Here is an 18,239-nt window from a genome sequence, read left to right as displayed (position 1 = left end):
AGATTATCCCATACAACCTTTTACTAACCAACGTCGTCATATCAAACCCAGTATCATTACATAGCTGTTCAAGAGACCTATCTGATCATATAAATGCATAAACTTATATTATGTTACGATGGAGATGCAGGCAAAAGAAAGCTTTGAGGTGCTGAGGGATATAGCGAATGAAATTGCGAGAATTTAGCTTGGCGCCAATATCCAAGACAAGGCGTTGACCCTTTGCTCGCAGGTGTCTGTCGTCAGCTGGCGGCGACTCGGGCGGTCTGGGTGCCTAATGTTGGTGCGAAAGGTGCCACCTCACGCCTAAAGTGCCCTGGCAACAGAGCCTGGACAGAAATCGGGGAGCCAAGGGGCAAGAATTAGGCTCGCTGCAGGCGTGGCAGTGTTAAGTCTCATGGGCACCCTCCAGGTCCCGGGCTGCCCTGTGCACAACCACATAGGCCTCGACCATTATCAAGACAGCGCCTTAATGATGCCTATGATACCTAATAATAAATAATTCTTGGGATGCATCCTCATCCTTGACTCTCCTCACTTGTCGAATCTGAATTCGCCTTCTTCGCCCAGCTCCTCCACTTCATGCTCAATCACCCGCTCGATCTCGCTGGCAATATTCAGGACCCAGTGGTCTCTCTCAGCGCGACTGCGACACTTGAAGACCATCCCCCGTCCCGGTACACCGAGCTGGCCCACTCTACGAAGCTTTGCCCTGGTACGGCCACGGGTTCTGCTTCTCTGCCCCTCGTCATCCGCGTCGCTGACGGTCCCCTCGGTCGTGGCGGTCTTGAACCAGCCCTTTCTTCTGTTCATCCACACTACAAAACAAGTCATGACGTCGACGTCGGCGCTCGTCCATCCGTCTTCGAGGTACACGCGGGGAAGACTGGCCAGCCCCGGATGGTTCGCATCAAAGGTTCGGTTTTGGTACAGCAGATCGTCGTCTACGATCAGACCACTGTAGATGTAGCAGTCCTTCAAGTCGACATCCTGCTGCTTCTCTTGATGGATGAAGCGGACCTGCTCACCGGTTCTCTTCCGCAAAGCCGACTGGAAAATGAGCAACCTGCCGCCAGTAAGGATAACTTGGCACCGATGGAAAGTAGCACGTCGGCGTGTTTTGAGATACAACGATCCGGACATTGTCACACTGCGACAACTGCTTATTGCGCACATGTTGTAGAGCTCCGGGCTGGCTTCGCTGCGGCTCACTTCCCATTTCTTCGCAAATTGACCAATGATGGCTTCCATCTCTTCGTCCACGTTGAGCTGTTCGAGGTTGGCCTTTCTTATAGCTTTAAAGGTGTCCATTTCGGCAGCCGTGCGAAGTTTCCAGTATTTCACCAATTCTTTCAGGCGGCGGATCCATTCGTCGCGTGTATGTTTCGAGTATGCTTGCAGCCGAACGACGAGTCCATTCCCAAGAACGAGTTCGAATACTCGATCGTCATCGATTTCGTGTGTTGATCCGTCCTCCTGCCTGCTATCAGCCACATCCTGGTGAAAGTCGACATCGGAACTCGATCCAGTCTCAAGGACTTCGTCTGTGGGTGAGGCGCCCCATTTTATGGTGCGCACGTGACGAATATTGCACATGTTGATGTATCCATCTGCATCCAAGATATTCGCCACATTCCGCCGAGCTTCTTCCAGAGCGCCTCGGTCACGACTCTGCAAAGTCATACGGTTCCCGGAAGACAACCACGAAACCTCGCCATGGCTCAACTTGTACGGTTCGATATCGTACATCAATGGCGTCTTTTCCACGATCTCATGCGCAGATGGGACATCACCCTGGCTGGTTGTCGCAAGCCGAGGCGGATGAGGCGGGGTTGTCTTCGCAGGCCGATTGAACATCAAGAATTGATTGTGCGTCGAGAAATACAACCGCTTGAAGAAAGCTTTTCCCATCCTCTTGTGAACACCTTTCTGGGACGTCAACCGAATCAAGAACCCTTCGATAGGAGGAGGCTCTTCGTGATGTTTCCCCTTTCTACCATACGTTGACGTCGGGTAGTGCTGCTTGGGTCGGAGTTCCAGATCGTGAGAGCGAGCCATTGCCATGGAACCATACATCTTGTGCTCGTTGACCCCGTGCACCCATTCAAGCCGGTCGTATCTCTTCCACGCAAGTCCCATTTTGGCCCTTTCACTCCAGACTTCCAAGACATTGGACCACTCGGGGTCGCGTTCCAACATTGCGATGCACTCGGAGATGATCTTCCCGGCGACGGCTTTCTCAGCAGCAATCGTCCGCGCCAGAGCCGTCTCCTCGTCCGCGGCATCTTCTGCAGCTGTCTCGAGCACTTCAAAGGGCCTCTCCAGTCGCAGAGTCACATCAAGGTCCGGAACATTGACTTGAAGACTGGAAGGCCGTTCCCAGCCAAGAGCATCTCGGAGAAAGGTATACCACTCCACAGAGTGTGCCTGCGAACGTGGCTTCATCACCATGATTCTCGTTCCCTTTCTGTACGGATGCCAGATGACCACGGTCTTGTCAAGGGAGGAATAGAGATTGACTCTTGTCGTCTTGGGGTCGAGTCTGATCTCATACTTCGGTTTCTTCTTGGTCGACTCGTCATCGATCTCCGGAATGACTCGAGTTTTGTAGATTTGAAGTCTGTAGTCGTCGACGTCCTGTTTCTTGCTCTTTCTTGCCACAACCATGAACTCCCGCCACTTTTCAAGCAGTCTTGTCTCGACCTTGATACTCTCGTTCTCATCAAACTCTTCCGGAACTTGCTGTAGGGTCATATCCACTCTCACCAACATGCGCTCCATTTTGACAACCGTGCCCTCTCGGAGGACATCACGTCTCAATCGCCTGCTCGCAACATGATCTTGTACACGAATTGCTCTTTTGACCACTTTCTGCTGACCTCGTTGGACTCCTTCTGTGACCTTGAATCTGACACCTGTGCTCGTCCGACCCAGACGATAAGTTTCATCGTCATCCACGGGGGCAGGCTCATGGCGCTGCAGTGACTTTGCTGCCGGTCTGGTAGTATCGGCAGAGAGTAGAGCAGTCCTGGAGTTCGTTTCCAGGTTGTCTTGGGTTGATGCTGATGGCTGCAGGGACTGTCTGTTAAAGCTTTGTCCAATGCTCGCCTCATGGTCGGTGTCACGTTCTGCGCTCGGTGGACTGATTATAGGTGTAGTGGCTCTCGCATCACTGAAAGGGTTTTCATGGGCGGTTTTGTAGGATTCGGCTTTCGGAGACATCAAGGCACTCTTTGTGCCCCTCGCAGGTGGCATTGGACGTTCACTCGTACCATCCAACCCCGTGTCCGCGTGGACTGGCAGAGACTTGGGTACTCTGTCGCCCTCTTCATTCTCGCCGTCGATTCCTAAAAGACGGGACACATCGTTTGTAGACACTGGCTCTATATCTCTTGGTTGAATCTGCTCTTCATCTTCTTCCGGTTCCTCCTCTTCAACATCCGTTGTTTCACCCGCGCCGGAATTCTGATCGAGTGCATCTTCAGGTTGAGGAAAGCCGAAGGTCACCCTGGCAGCAGTTGAAGGGCCTTCGACGCCCGTCAACGTACGATGCCGAGGGTCTTGGTCTGTAGCGGCGCGGAAGCTCGCTCTCCGTGAAGAGTATGTGCTCAGCTGCAATCTTCGCCTATACCACTCTTTTCTGTGGCTGTTGAGCCAGCCCTCGGGGATTGGACCGATGAAGAAGCGGCGGGAGGTAAGGTGAAGATGTTCAGGGGAGGCATGTTTGAGTCGGTGGGCCGTGTACGAGTCTGGATCGAGTGCGTCGAAATTGTGGGTTGTGGTAGTGCTGCCGACGGGCATCACTCGGGAGGCCGACATCTTTGTACCATGACATGAATTAGCATGACAGTCTTGTAAGTATACTCATTATCATTTCGGGGGACATTGACTCGTCCTCGAGCTCCAGAGAGGAAGCAGCAGACACTGCGCCACCAATCTGCTGCTCAAACCTCGCTTTCCAAGCCCTCGACCATGCGCGTCCAGCAGGCAAAACCGAACCCTTATTCTCCGATGACGTCAGCGTCACCTGTGTCAATGTTTGCTCTGTTTGCACTTTGAACCCACCCCAATCCCATTGGCACACGTGCATGCGCCCCTCTACCAGATGTTCACCGTCACTTCCACGTCCCCTTGTTTTGTTTTTCGCAGCTCTACACCTCTGTATACTCTCTCCATTGAGCTGATCGTCTCTCTACGTCTGATAATGTCGGGCACGAAAATCCCACCAGGCAAAACCTGGTTTGACACCCACAAAGTGCACTTCGACGACGTCCCTGTCTCCGACGACGACGGCATTTCCACCCTCGAATTCCTCGATGCCTCCGAAGCAACCACTACCCTCTTCGATCTTCTAGGCTCGGTAGCCTTCACTCCTGTAAAGAATGATATGATGGGCAACGTCACCAAGATTCGTGACCGTTATAAAGCCGCCCCTGAGGGTTCGACTACAGTGCAGTTGCTGGTCAAGACAGAGCTGGCTTCCAAATCCCACAAGGCCACCGAAGGGCTTGTGTGGCTGACTCGTGGATTGGATTTCACGGCACAGGCACTGCGGTCTGACCTCACCACCAACGCATCCGTCAAAGCAGTGGAACCCAAGCCAAACAAGGAGCTTGCGGACGGGTTTCGAGCGAGCTACAAGAACACGCTGGCCCCGCATCATGGACTGTTGATCAAACCTATCTTCAGCGCTGCCATGAGTGCAACTCCCTACCGGAAGGACTTCTATGCACGATTGGGTGGAGAGGGAACCGATCCAGAGGCTACAAGAGAAGCGCTGGAGAAGTGGGTGACAGCCTTGGAGAAGAGAGTGAGCATTTTGAAGGCCTTCTTGGCCACCAAGGAAGCCAAGTGGTAGGCCTGACATAAGTGAGCGTGCTATCATTCATTGGAACAAGGGAATTGGCAATGAACCTTCATGGAGGTAGTCCCTCGCATACTGGTTTGGTTTTCTACGAGAGAAAGAGGACGATCTGCAGGAACACAGGGGCGTGAGCTTTATTGAGAAGATGCTATGTATCGCCCCGGATTCACTGGGCTGTATGCCAAGTTACCTTTTCACATCCATGTACCGCGTGTATTTGTCAAACTCCCGGCCTGCAGATGCTGCCCTGGTCGTCTCGAACATCCCCTGCAACTGGCACAATACCTCAAAGCTCGCCCCAGTCACGCAGCCGCCCATATTCTACCGATTGTAAGAGGGCTGTGAATTTCCCTCCATGTCCATCAACTCCTCCACTGCAGGCACGAGAGCATTCTCATGCTTTTCTTCTCAGGAATGTGCCGACTGCGGCAACAATAACACGGTCTCGGACAGGAAGAGCGTGCGGCGCCTGTGAGGTCTCGGCGACGATTGAAGGACCAGATGACAGACCTGACAAGTGGTTGATATTGCACCTTGTCAGTGGTGACCTGCATCATGGTGAAGGAAAACGGACCGACGGCGTTGAATCGAATGGGCATTCTGATAGAGACCGCAGCCTGGTGGTGCCGAGGATCACGTGGATCCTTCAGCCTCGTTTCCCACGTGACGCAACAAGGCTGGAAATTTTTTTTTATCTTGGCCGTGCCGCAGGCAGAGCAGGACAATTACTTCCAGCGCCAGTACTCGGAACAATGGCGCCTGCGTCCATGGCATGCGCAATTAGGGATGAAGACATCCAAGCGGGTTTCTATCTCCTAGACTTGGTGTCAAGCTCAATGCGTACAACCTTGAAAGAGCCGTGATGCAGAAAGACCTGCCCCATCGTCGACCTCGGACAACGGCCCTGATTCCCCCAGCTCTCGCTCCGGCGTGATCCAAAGACCTCCTGCGCCTCAGTGTGCGTGCACTCACTCTTTCCATTTTAGGTGTTCCATCTCCGATGTCGATCGCCGAGTTCCTCGAAGAGAGGAACAGAACAGACCCGAACCCCCGCTAGAACCCCCCCCCCCCCCCTCACCTGCGGACGAGTCATCTCCCCTCGAAGTCTTCCTCTGACCGCTCGACCGTGTTGTGGTTCCGTACACCTTTGACACCTTTGCCATTCTCGTTACGCTGTGCATCATGAACGATCCAACGAGATCCTCGAGTCCTTGAAGATTGATCCTCGATCGAACAGGGAGCTCCGATCAGATCCGTGCTTTGAAGAGCATGTGCCTTGTTTCCACCAATTTAAAGAGTTGGGTCGCGGAACACATTTATACAAGTGGCGAGGAAGGGCAGATATGGAGTCTATATACATTTCTCGTGGAACTGGCGCAGATTCTCGCATACAAGGTACATGACGCCGGGTCTTGGGCGCGGAGGCTGAGCAGGGAGTTTTTCTTGATGAGAACAGGCCGATTTAGCCACTTGAGTCTCCTGTATTGCCAGATACTTGTCTCTACTGTGCGAATGACTTCTTGTGCCATCTCAGTGATTCTATTGAGGCCTGATGTTTGAATTGCTCAAAGTGCCTTTGTTCAATCCCGTGGCTTGTCTCTGAAAACCCAAAGTCCGAGATATTTCTCGATCGTCCCCGCAGCACAAAACGTGACCAAAGCCGACTTTGAATGGGTATCTCGATATCATATATGTCAAATCTCCCCAATGCTGGAGTCCAAAACAGCTCCGCGTCTCATGCAAGCCCCCCGTCCATTCATATCTGCCTCTGAAAGGGTTCATCATTTCATGGCAAAATCAAATTCCTCAAAATCAGCCCGGAGACCAGCCGCGTCTTCTTCCTCCGCAGCCTGATCGCTGCCGTCCTTGGTTAGGATCGAGTCCATCCAATTCACTCGGTGTTCCAGTTGCAGCAAACCCGCCATGACTTCTCTCCCGAACCAGATGTTGAACTTTTGATCCGTGGGCAAGGGGAAGAAGATGGATCTCGCCACGCCCACGTCGTCGCCGTCATTCGCGGTGCCGGTGGCGTGGTCAGCGAGTTGGACGGGATCGGTCAACCAGGTCCAGACGCGGAAGTAGTCCGAGCGCTGGGGGAGCTGGGCGTTTGCAGCACAGGACTGGAAGTCCGGGTAGCCGTACTGGGATGCCTTCACCTTGAATGCAGCCTCGACCATGCCCGTCTTAATGCGATCCACGGGGCAGGGAATGAGTTGCCAGTGGAAATGCCGGATGCCGGTTCGATTGACTTCCCAGCAGACGGCGCCCAGCTGGCCGTGGCTTTTCGCTCCGATCATGGCACTCAGAGCCTTTCGGAACCGGTTCATTTCGTTGAATTCGGCAGTCATCTCCTCGGGTGATCGTTTTCCGTGAGCCAACTCATCCGCCGCGTGGTAGTATGGGATAATCATGACGTGGCCGGTGAAGGACAACTGCGGAAATGTTGACGGCATCGGTAACGGGCCTCTGGTGACTGTGGCCATGCTTTCGTCCCCTAGAGACACGACGAGATGGGTCTTGGCACCGGGCTTGTTGAGGCACATGAAACAGTCGTTGGGGTCATTGCGCAGACCTTTTCGGGCACGCTTGCGATTCCGTGGCCCATGGCCGTCTCCGTTGCCGTCTCGATATGAAGCTCTGTCGTCGGCGGCTTGTCGCTTCCTTGGTGGCGAAGACCGGATGAATGGTGACTCAAGCGGAGCATCCACCGTCGCTGGAGGGCGTGAAGTGTCCAGCGTGAACGCCGACATCCACTCTTTCGTGGGTGCCGACACGCTCGGCAAACTCTTGAACCTTGTGATGCTTGGTTGATCATACGAGGTGTACTCAATGATATGTTTGAAGGGCTCCCGCTCCCACAAGGCACTTGGACTGCTGGAGAAATGATACCATGGCTTGAGTGCCTGGCAGAGATTGGCGATGGACTGACTGCCGGTAGTCTCGTCGAGCGCCGGAGGCAATTCGATCTGCGACCCATTGCTGATATTTGCCGGCCACTGATTTGTGATGAGAATATGTGCGGAGTGGGCGCCGTGAAGACCTCTTGCCTCGCTGTCGAGATACCAGGGGTCATAGGGGCCGAGTTTCTCGGTGAGGGAAGCTTCGTTTTGCTTGAGTCGGCCTCCGAGTGACACGATTTTCACACCATCTGTAGTGGTCATGGTCCCTTTGCGACCAAGATAGAACAGATTTGAACAGAGATCGCCATCTTCGAGCTTTGCTTTGACAGTGTCCGGGAATGGAGAGTCGCCGACAGAAAAATACGTCGGAAGGGGCACGTCGATCTGACCACTGAGTAACTCCTTCAGCTCGCCGTCGTCGCCTTTGTCGCTTTCATCACTAGGAGAACCAAAAAGGTCGCCGACGACAATGGCCAAAGAGAAGTTGTGTTTGGCTTGCAGTTTCGAGATCTTGTCGAAGGCCTTCTTCAGTTCGCCACGGATGCTCCCGACAACAAGGCTACAAGGGTCAGCGACGATCCTGATGCAACTTCACGTCACAGTTGACTCACATTTTTGCGGTCCCCATGGCTGCTCTAGAGAGAAACAGGGCGAGGGCCTGAAGAGGATGTGGGAGAAATCACCCGGTTTGCTCAGCTGTCTAAGCGTTCTTCCGCCTTCGTGAAAAAATGGAAGAACCAACAATGTCTCATGCTGATATGAACACAAGAGAGAAGAGACCGTGAATGAGACGGGGAGTTGTAGTGAGAGTGACGGCGGGATGGAGTTGCGACAAAGAGATCCGTGAGGCTCGTAGTGACAAAAACATGTGAAGATGCCTTTTCAGCCGAAAACTCCACCGAACTTTGTATACGGTGACGCATTTATCCTCACACACCCCAAAACTAAATGCGGGGAAATTTTTCGTGTCGCATCTCAACTTTTTAGCCGCAGCCTCAGACAAAGATTGTCTGCGCAAGTTGCAGGCATTCGCGCTTTTTCGCTATGATTCAGCCTCAAAGCTAAGCCCGCGCGGCTTCCCGCAGATGCTGCACATACTTTGATGGGCGATTTCCTACCATGGCGTCCACTCCTCCCGGTTTCCGCTCCTCCGTCTCGCGCCGGCCGAAGAAAGCCACCGCCTCGACCAAGAGACACCGCTTCGAATCCTTCACGAAACGAATAGAGCAGTTGAAGATTGACCCGGTTCACACTGTGAGAAGAGTGAAGCCTTCGAAAAATGACGCAGACGTATTGCAAAGCTTTTTCCACACAGCGCTGCAAGGGTGGGCGGAGCTGAACCTCTCCGCAACATTCACCAGCTTCCTCAATAAGGCGAGCCCTCTCTGCGAAAATCTCCCTCAAGTGCTTCACCATGCAGACAAAATCTTCGAGATCCTTGCCGAACACATCGAGAAACGAGACGAACTCGCCCTCGAGCCTCTACTCAGCCTCCTTGCCCAACTTGCCCATGACCTCAATCATGGATTCGAACCATATTTCCAAAGAACCGTCCAGCTTGTTGCAGAGATTGCTGCCGCCGCCGACAAGACCGAGGTTGTCGAGCGGTGTTTCAACTGTCTGGCGTTCCTGTTCAAATACCTGTCCAAACTCCTCCTACGAGACCTACGCCCCCTCCTCGATATCATGATACCATACCTCTCCTTCAGAAAGGACTACATTGTTCGATTCAGTGCAGAATCGCTCTCATTCCTGCTAAGAAAAGCCGCTATCGCACATCACACACGGGGATCACCCTTGGTACTCGCTGTCAAGCATCTTCTGAAAGTCCTTTCGGAGCAAGAGAGGGCCACAGACTTCAGTCCATATCAATTTGGCGTCATGTCTCTCTTCGTGGAGAGCGCTCGCGGGGTCGACCAACAGCTACATTCGTGTGCTCCATCGTTAGTACAGTGTCTATTAGACTGCGCTCGGCTCATGAAGCAACAAGCGCAGGTTCAGTCAGCGGTGGATGGCATTCTGACTGCGCTCATCCATGAGACAACCAGCGACACGTTCAAGCCAATTCAGGACGTCGTCTTGGATGCTGCTCGGGAGTCTGCAGCCTCGGAAGAGGCTTCCCAGATATCTTTCGCCCTGAGGATTTTGCTTGTCATCATAGGGACACAACGAGGATCCAGGATCAGTGAATGGACGGTCGTCATCGAGGCATTCCAAGTGATAGCTGCAATCGCATGGTCTCTCAACGAAGAAAAAATGCATACCAATTCCATGCTCGCAATCACCATCGCCGCAGTGATCCAATACGCTCCCTTGGATCACTTGTTGCCCGTGTCCCAGCCTTTGTTGGATTCGGCCGCTGAACAGTTTTCGCCGCGCGAATTCTATGCCTTTTCCACCGCTTGTGCCGAGCTTGGGCCGGAGAGGTTCACTAACTTTGTCCTTCCAGAACTCCAAAAATACATTGCGAAGCACTGGTCCGATGACGAAGTCAGCCTCTACTACATGCTGGAAAGACTTCAGCAGAACAAGATTGGCTTTGGTCGTTCCGCGGACGCCAGGACAATAACTTGTCCGGCGGATTTCGGGAGTTTCATTCTGAGTCACTTGTCAGCGGAGCAACAAGACGAGGATGCTTCTGATATTGAGCACCTTGCTGGAAGACTTCGCTTCTCCAAAGGTGCTTGCCTCTTCGGTGATTCCGAATACACTACTGGATCCCTGAACGCCTTCCACGCCCTACTCACACACGTCTTGGAAAACGTCAGCAGTGATCTCGACCTTCGCCAACGCACAGTTCTGGGTTGGGGGTTCGATACCTTCGTCGAGCTCGCACCCGCTGATGACCCGCGGCTCAATGATCTGGCCTCACGTGTCCCGAAACTGTCCCCGGTTGTTTTCCACCTGCCTGCTTTCGTACAGGCGACCGGCCGTCTATTTGGGAAAGTTGCTCGGGTCGAAGGGGTTGAGTCTCGGGTCTTCGATAATGTGCGCCGCATTCTGATGCGAAATCTCTTGTCGACGTCCTTCAGCCTGAAAAAGGGCTCTGCGCAATTGCTTCGCGGCCTTGGCTGCTTGCGTGTACGGTCGTGGCTCCACGAGACCATTCGCCTCACGCTGGATATTCTCAACACTCCATACACGCCCGCCGACGCCCGAAAAATTGCCATGCTACTCAGACGGCTTCTGCATCAGCAAAAACACATTCCAGAGGACTCGTCGTTCCAAGACCTGATCCCTTTATTCTGTTGCGGCCTGATGCCACACTACCATGATCAAACACGGCTGGAAGTCTGCAACTTCCTCTCCCAAATGGTCCATACGACGTTCTCTGAAGAAACCGTGGTCAATGTTGCCCTGCAGTGGCTACAATCGCCCGCCGATTCAATGCAACTGCCTCAAAAAGACGTCCCGGACTCGAAGTCGCATTTGTCTTGCTTTGAATGCTCAAACCTTGCCCACCTCGATTCATTGTCCTCTTCGGTCTCAAGCGATTTCGAGAATTCCGGTGAGAGATTTCGGAGCTTGATCGAAAACGACCATCGATTGGAAAATCCCGACAGACCACCTCCGGACGGTCGATCGTTGGCTCTCCAGCTTCTGTCCGCGATGCCCGGCTCAGCTGAGCGCCGATCCCGGTCACTGGTTCCTATCTTCCTCGCCGCACCCTTTACTCGTGCTCAACTGCAACCCAAGCCCGGCTCCGACACTTCGACATCGTCGCACACATTGAGTCCCGACATCGACGACCACGAGTGGTCTTTGCGAGACAGGAAGGCGATGCTGGCTCTACTCGGTCAATTCCTGAATCCTCGTGCTCTCTTCAGATCATCCGAAGTGCATGAGAAACTTATCGATCTCTTGGGCAATGGCAACGATGCAATTCGAAAGCTCGCCCTCCAGGCCGTACTGACGTGGAGGGATCCCGTACTCGTCCAATACGAGGCAATCCTGCTCCAATTGGCCGATGGACAACCGGAGACTTCCTTCATTGGCAAATGTTTGGCCTCTACCGAGGAAGAGGGTCATGTCAGACCAGCGGATCGTGACACCGTCATCCCTGTCATTCTCCGGCTATTCTTCGGTATAATTGTCGGGCGAGCAGGGACATCGGGCTCTCAGGACGCCAGGCGGAAATCATTGCTGCGCATCCTCCTCGCGTTACCCGGGAACGAAGTTTCGACGTTTCTCGATATTGCCCTCGGCAAACTGAAAGACGTCAAGGTCCAAGCAGACGCGCCGGATCTCGCATGCCTTACCCAAGCATATATTCCGGAAGACCAGCAATATGGATTTCTTCGGTTGTTGTTGTCCATGATGGAGACATTCCAGCAGGACTTTCACCCATACGGCGAACAGGTCATCGATGCGGTCATGTTCTGCGTCCAGGCTTCCCATCAAGGCCAGACCGCCGGGGTGAAACAGACCGGCACAGGGGCACTGACACGAAATATACGGAGGAGCTGCTTCCAGTGCCTCGCCCTTCTCTTCCAGCATTGCCACGCAGTCGAGTGGCCTCGATATCTCCGCAGCCTCTTCTCATGTGCGATAAGTCCGCGTCTCGACATATTCGCCTCGGAGACCAGCCAGGGGATTTCCGGGCTGCTGCGTTTGTTTTCGACCTGGGCCCGTTCACCGGACTATATCGACTTCCTTGTTGACTATGACCAACGAGTGCTGGCCGTCATATGGCAGACTCTAGGTGCGACCTCGACGCCGGAACCCGTGAAGCAGTTCATCCTCGCCGAATTTGCCCTTCCACTGGCCGATCTCATCGAGGATGAAGACCCAACATGGTCGAACAAAGCCCGCAAGCTCCTCATGACCGATGCGAACGGCCTGTTCACCTCGCTCTCCACCCTGCTCGAGCAGTCGCGCGCCAGGATCATCTCCGGCTCCAGCACCGTCATCGCCACGACGACAATAATTCTGGGCAAAGTCGCCCCCCTCGCGCAGTCTCCGGAGTCCCGACAGTCCATCGTCAAGTTGCTGACGGCCCTTCTTTCCGACGACAAGCTCCTGGTCCCTCCGCATGTCAAAGGCAAACTCTTGCTATCTGTCCAGAGGTTTTTGGCCGTCGACGCCACTCTGGACGAGAGCTCGCATCTGGACCTTTTGACGTTGGTTTCGTCCTTGTTCAATTACTTCAAGGACCAGGCGAATCGTCAGTTGCTATGCGACGTCCTGGAAATGCTGGCTACTTCAAATGTCCAGCTGGCTCAGATCGCGCGACTGTGCAAAGACGTCAATGCCATGTCAGCGGAACGACTCGATGAGATCGACTATGACAGGCGGCTGCAGGCTTTTCAATCGATCCCGGCCCTGGAGCTCACCGCCACGGGCTCGATATATCAGCCCATCATCTACAACCTGCTGTTCTTCCTGAGAACCAGTGACGATCTCACGATAAGGTCGAATGCCCTGGACTGCCTCAAACAGATGATTGTCAGATTCTGCGAAGCCGAAAATCCCCACTTGAACGACACGATGGTGAACTCGGTCCTCGCCGTGACCAAGAAGTGCATGAGCCATGAATCAGAAATCGTAAGGGCAGACTTTGTCACTCTCCTCGGCCTTCTTGTGCGGCATGCTCGCAACAACGGAGATCTGAGGAACATGACACCCCTCCTGGTCGGAAACGACGAGGAAGCGTCCTTCTTCTCCAACATCCTGCATATCCAAGCCCACCGTCGTCTCCGAGCGATTCGACGCCTTGTATCCGAGGTCGAGAAAGGCCAGATCAACGCGGCAAACATTGTGGAGATATTCATTCCTCTGTTGAAGATGTTCGCTTATGATCCAAGAACCGATGAGACGGCCCAGAGCGTCAAAGGCGAGAGTATCACTGCGATTGGCACGCTGCTGGAATGGATCGACTGGAAGAACTTCAGGATGCTGTTCCGCCGGTACAAGAATGACCTCGACGTCTCCTCGGGCAAGCCCAAGGCCAACCATCGACTTCTGACATGTGCAGTTGACGCGCTGTTATCTGCGAATAGCCGTCGCCCTACCAACTCCAACTCTGAAGATCGACCGATACCTTACCTCGCAATGTCGCTTCCGAGCACAACCACGGTCGAGAAAGAGCTGAGGAGTCAGTTCATCCCCAAGCTTGCAGACCTTGTCCACTACAAAGACGAGACCGAGATCAGCTTGCGTCTTCCTTTTGCCGTCGTGGCGATCAAGCTCATCACTCTGCTCCCGCCTGAGGAAATTCCACTTCTCGCCAGCCCAATTATTCTTGATATCGCCCAGATCCTCCGAAGCAGGTCTCAGGAATCCCGCGATGCCGCACGCAAAGCCCTTTGCGAGATCGTTCTTTTGCTTGGCCCCACCAGTTTGCAGTTCGTGCTCAGGGAAATGCGCACGGCACTCACCAAAGGGTATCAGTTGCATGTCGTCTCTTACACCCTCCATGCCATCCTGGTGGCGCTGGTTCCTCAAATCGAACACGGTGCGCTGGATTACTGCTGCGAAGAGCTCGTCTCTGTTATCATGGATGACATTTTTGGTGCCGTCGGGCAAGAAAAGGACAATCAAGACTATGTCAGCAGCATGAAGGAGGTCAAAAGCAGTAAGAGTTCTGACTCAATGGAACTCCTGGCTCGTTCAATCAGTATCCCGTTTGCGTCAAAGCTTGTGGCACCAATTCAGATCGTTCTGTCTGGCAATCTGTCGGCAAAGCAAGTCCGACAAGTCGATGAGCTCCTCCGCAGGATCGGAAGCAGTCTGTCGCAGAATCCGTCAGCCAGTCCGCGAGATGTCTTGACATTTGCATACCAACTGATTCAGTCGCTCTATCAACAGAAGGAGACTGGTCCCAGCGAAGTGCCTGGCCACAAGGAGATGAATCGAAAGAGATATCTCGTCGATTTCTCGACCGGTAAATCAAACCAGAGCCGGAATTCAGCCTTGTCATACAAACTGGCCAAGTTTGCTTTGGATCTGGTGAGGTCGACCTTTCAAAGATCCGCAGAAACTCTTACGGCGGAAAACGTTCACGGCTTCCTTCCCATCATCGGCGATGCGTTGATCGAAGGTCAAGAAGACGTCAAGATCTCCGCTTTGCGTTTGCTGTCCGCCGTTGTCAAGTTACCCATGCCAAAGCTTGAGCAAGACTCACCCTTGTACATCGCCGAAGCCGTCAAGATGGTGAGAAACTCAACGAGTACCAACGAGGAAGGGGCACAGGCTGCGTTGAAATTCCTGGCGGCAATTCTTCGTGAACGCAAGAGTGTTGTGGTCAGAGAGTCCGATATCGCTGAAATCCTGCACCGCATCGCTCCGGACATTGCAGAACCCGACAGGCAAGGGGTGACTTTCAACTTCATCCGGGCAGTCATGGCAAGGAAGATCCAGTTGCCGGAGCTTTATGATCTTGCCGATAAGATCGGAGCGATGATGGTAACCAACCAGTCAAAAGGGGCACGAGACGTCGCACGAGGTCTTTTCGTGCATTTCTTGCTTGATTATCCTCAGAGCTCTTCTAGATGGTCGAAACAACAGAGATTTCTGATGACGAACCTTGAATATGAGCATCCCGAGGGCAGGCAGTCAATCATGGAAGCCATCTATGCCTTGGTCGGGAAGATGAAAGGAGAAGCGGCGCAGGAGTTGATCCAGGCGTTCTTCATTCCCATCCTTCTCCGAATGGTCAACGATGACAACGAACAGTGTCGAAAGCTTGCCGGAGTTCTCCTGGGCCAGCTTTTTTCCCTGGTGGAAGGCAACAGCCTGAAAGACACGTTGGCACTTCTCGACAGCTGGGTCGACCAAGGGGAGAATAGCAAATTGAAGCAACTCAGTATGCAGGCATACACCATCCTCCTAGACACGGATGTTTCTTTGACCCAAGACCAAATTGTCCAGATTCGAACCAACATCAACAAATCCCTCGAAGTAACAAGCGTGACCGACGAGGAGGTGTGGGAGATTCGATTCCAGTCGTTGCAGCTTCTGTCGAAGCTGGTGGGACGGCACCCAGCCGCAGCGTTGAACTCGATGCAGCAACCCCTGTGGTCGCATGTATGGCCGTCTCTGACCCATCCCAACCCGTGGATACAAAGCACATCGGCGAGCCTGATCAATCAATTCTTCAGCCACTGTGGCTCAACCGCCCGCGGAAGGATTCCGCTCCCCTGTGATCACGGTCTTTCCTTGGACTCGGACGATTTGCTCGGCATCTTGAAAGACACCACTCGAATCCTGCGGCATACAATCGGGAACGACAACTTGAGCATGGAGGTGGAGCAGATCCTTCTGTTTTTGGGTCAATACTTGAACGCGAACTCGCTAGGGATCGAAGTTGGCCGGAACGCCAGCGAAACACAGAAGGCCGAGGAGGCGGATTCCGACGAGGATAGTAGCGCTGAGGAGGGAGGGCACAGCATACGGGCAACTCAATACCTGCTCGATCAGCTCGCACGCACTCTGCGTCGAGAAACGACGACACTCACATCGGCAGCGCTCCTCCCGAAGAAGTCATCGCTCCGGCTCCTCTCAAATCTCATCCCCGCGCTTTCAATGTCCAACGCCACAGTCAACGCCGTCCTCTTGCCCCTCCAGCATCTAACGGACACCAACACGATCCCGCCGCGCTCAGCGGACCCGACATTTGCCGCAACATACCAGAATCTCATCGAACTGGCCCACGAAGTCATGGCGGGAATGCAGAAGAAGCTCGGAGACGCGGCGTACGTCAAAGCAGTCACGGAAGTGAGCAAGACGATGCGCGAGAGGAGAGAGGAACGTCGAGCGAAGCGGCGGATCGAGCAGGTCGCAGAGCCGGAGAAGGCTGCGCGAGACAAGAAGAGGAAGAGTGACAGGAAGAAGGAGAGGAAGAGGGAGATGGGAAGAGCGCACCAGAAGAGGAGGATGGAAGGTGGCGGCATGTAATGAAATGATGTAATGAACCAAAACTGTCCTGCTGTGACGAATTGCCTGATGGGGAGTCTTTCGGGTTTTCGGTTTTCGAGCGTGGGAATGCAAATGCAAATTGCGAATATCAAGGAAAGGGCATGGGAAATTAATATCACTGGATCGGAACTTGGAAGTATCAGGAGTTCAAGATCGAGCCGAGCGTCCCAGGCGCAGTGACGGTGAAAGCGACACTGTGGCGCGTCGGTGTTTTCTTAGACCAAAAAGCAATGTTACGCTTCATTTCGGGAAAAAATATGGAAAACGGATGATCTCCAGGGGTTTCTGATCTGTTCTTCGATCGCTATTTACTCTTCCTGATCAAATACTCCGTACAAGTAGGGCTTTGTACCCGTGGACGAGGTAGTTGGTTTCTCCGCTTCTTCTGCGATCTGTCACGTGATATCAACGCGAGGCGTTGTGTGGCATAACAGCCTCGCCTATTCAACCGCGTATCCTTTGTCCACGCAATGCTTCGTCTTTCGCTACAAAACCCCCTCCAGTTCCGAGAAACGGGCTCGTATGTGATCTATATGAGACACTGATGTGTGACAGGGCTTATCGCCCAACCCTGACCACGCGAAAAAACGACCATTTGCATGCAAAACCCACCCCCCTTCCCCTCCGCCCTTTTTCCCCCAATGCTCCCTGGCCGTTGTTTTCAACCATTAACACTCGCCGACCGCGGAAGATCCGTTCCCACCGCCGCCGTGGCCCCCGCATCGATGGGCATGATCAGCCCGGTAATCCACCGTGCCTGGGGCCCCGCAAGGAACCGTACAGCGCAGCCGACGTCCCAGCCCGTGCCCTCGGTCCTTAGCAGGCTGCGGTTCTTGCGGGCCTCGCGGGCCTCGTCAGTCATGCCGGCCGCGTACATCATGGGCGTGTAGACCATGCCGGGGCAGACGCAGTTGACGCGGATGCCCTGCGGGGCGTGGTGCGCGGCCATGGCGCGGCTCATGTTTACGACGGCGCCCTTGCTGGTTGGGTAAAGAAGGTGCCCTGTGCCGCCGCGGATACCGGCCACGCTGCCCATGTTGATGATGCTGCCGCGGTAGCCCCAGGCGTCGTCGTTCTTGGCCATGGCCGGGATCGCGTACTTGGCCATCATGACCATGCTCGACACGTTGATCTCCAGCGACTTGGCCCACGCGGCCATGTCCACCTCGACGGCCGTGCCCGCCGCGCCGCCAACGCCCACGCAGTTGAACAGGATGTCCAGCCTGCCGAATTTGTCGAGTGCCGTGTCCACGATGCCCTTGCACTGCGCCTCGTCCGTCACGTCGGCGTGGATCGCGATCGCCGCCCCGTGGTGGCCCTCGGCCTCGATCATCTCGACCGTGCGCTGCGCCAGTGCGATGTCACGGTCCACGCAGACAACCTTGCACCCGTCATCCGCGAGGAGGATCGCAGAGGCACGCCCGTTGCCGATTCCGTCGCCGTGGGCGCCCGCACCCGTGACGATGGCCACTTTTCCGGCCAACGACCGTGGTGGTTTCGGGAAGACGTAATCGATCGGCATTTTTTCTCTGGGGGAATCTTTGTTCCGTTGCCTGTCA

General features: G+C 54.2%; 5 protein-coding genes across 5 annotated transcripts; 2 read left to right on the top strand and 3 right to left on the bottom strand.

Moving 5' to 3' along the window:
- Positions 1-534: 534 nt before the first annotated feature.
- On the bottom strand, positions 535-3,819 carry Z517_09448 (uncharacterized protein; the record flags this gene model as incomplete). The annotated part of the gene is made up of 1 exon (XM_013425358.1): positions 535-3,819. One exon carries the CDS (start codon positions 3,817-3,819, stop codon positions 535-537), a length of 3,285 nt encoding a protein of 1,094 aa, XP_013280812.1.
- Positions 3,820-4,204: 385 nt separating this feature from the next.
- Z517_09447 (uncharacterized protein) lies at positions 4,205-4,858 on the top strand (the record flags this gene model as incomplete). Its single annotated transcript, XM_013425357.1, has 1 exon — positions 4,205-4,858. The coding sequence occupies one exon, from the start codon at positions 4,205-4,207 to the stop codon at positions 4,856-4,858; it is 654 nt and encodes a 217-aa protein (XP_013280811.1).
- A 1,787-nt stretch (positions 4,859-6,645) lies between these two features.
- Positions 6,646-8,392, bottom strand: Z517_09446 (uncharacterized protein; the record flags this gene model as incomplete). Its single annotated transcript, XM_013425356.1, has 2 exons — positions 6,646-8,323; positions 8,376-8,392. The coding sequence occupies 2 exons, from the start codon at positions 8,390-8,392 to the stop codon at positions 6,646-6,648; spliced, it is 1,695 nt and encodes a 564-aa protein (XP_013280810.1).
- A 491-nt stretch (positions 8,393-8,883) lies between these two features.
- Positions 8,884-16,659, top strand: Z517_09445 (uncharacterized protein; the record flags this gene model as incomplete). The annotated part of the gene is made up of 1 exon (XM_013425355.1): positions 8,884-16,659. One exon carries the CDS (start codon positions 8,884-8,886, stop codon positions 16,657-16,659), a length of 7,776 nt encoding a protein of 2,591 aa, XP_013280809.1.
- Positions 16,660-17,341: 682 nt separating this feature from the next.
- On the bottom strand, positions 17,342-18,202 carry Z517_09444 (uncharacterized protein; the record flags this gene model as incomplete). Its single annotated transcript, XM_013425354.1, has 1 exon — positions 17,342-18,202. The coding sequence occupies one exon, from the start codon at positions 18,200-18,202 to the stop codon at positions 17,342-17,344; it is 861 nt and encodes a 286-aa protein (XP_013280808.1).
- Positions 18,203-18,239: the final 37 nt, after the last annotated feature.

This window comes from Fonsecaea pedrosoi (genome assembly GCF_000835455.1).
Source record: "Fonsecaea pedrosoi CBS 271.37 unplaced genomic scaffold supercont1.6, whole genome shotgun sequence".
Taxonomy (NCBI): Eukaryota; Fungi; Ascomycota; class Eurotiomycetes; order Chaetothyriales; family Herpotrichiellaceae; genus Fonsecaea; species Fonsecaea pedrosoi.
The sequence above is the reverse complement of the archived record's forward strand: the minus strand, read 5'-3'. Positions and strand labels throughout refer to the sequence as shown.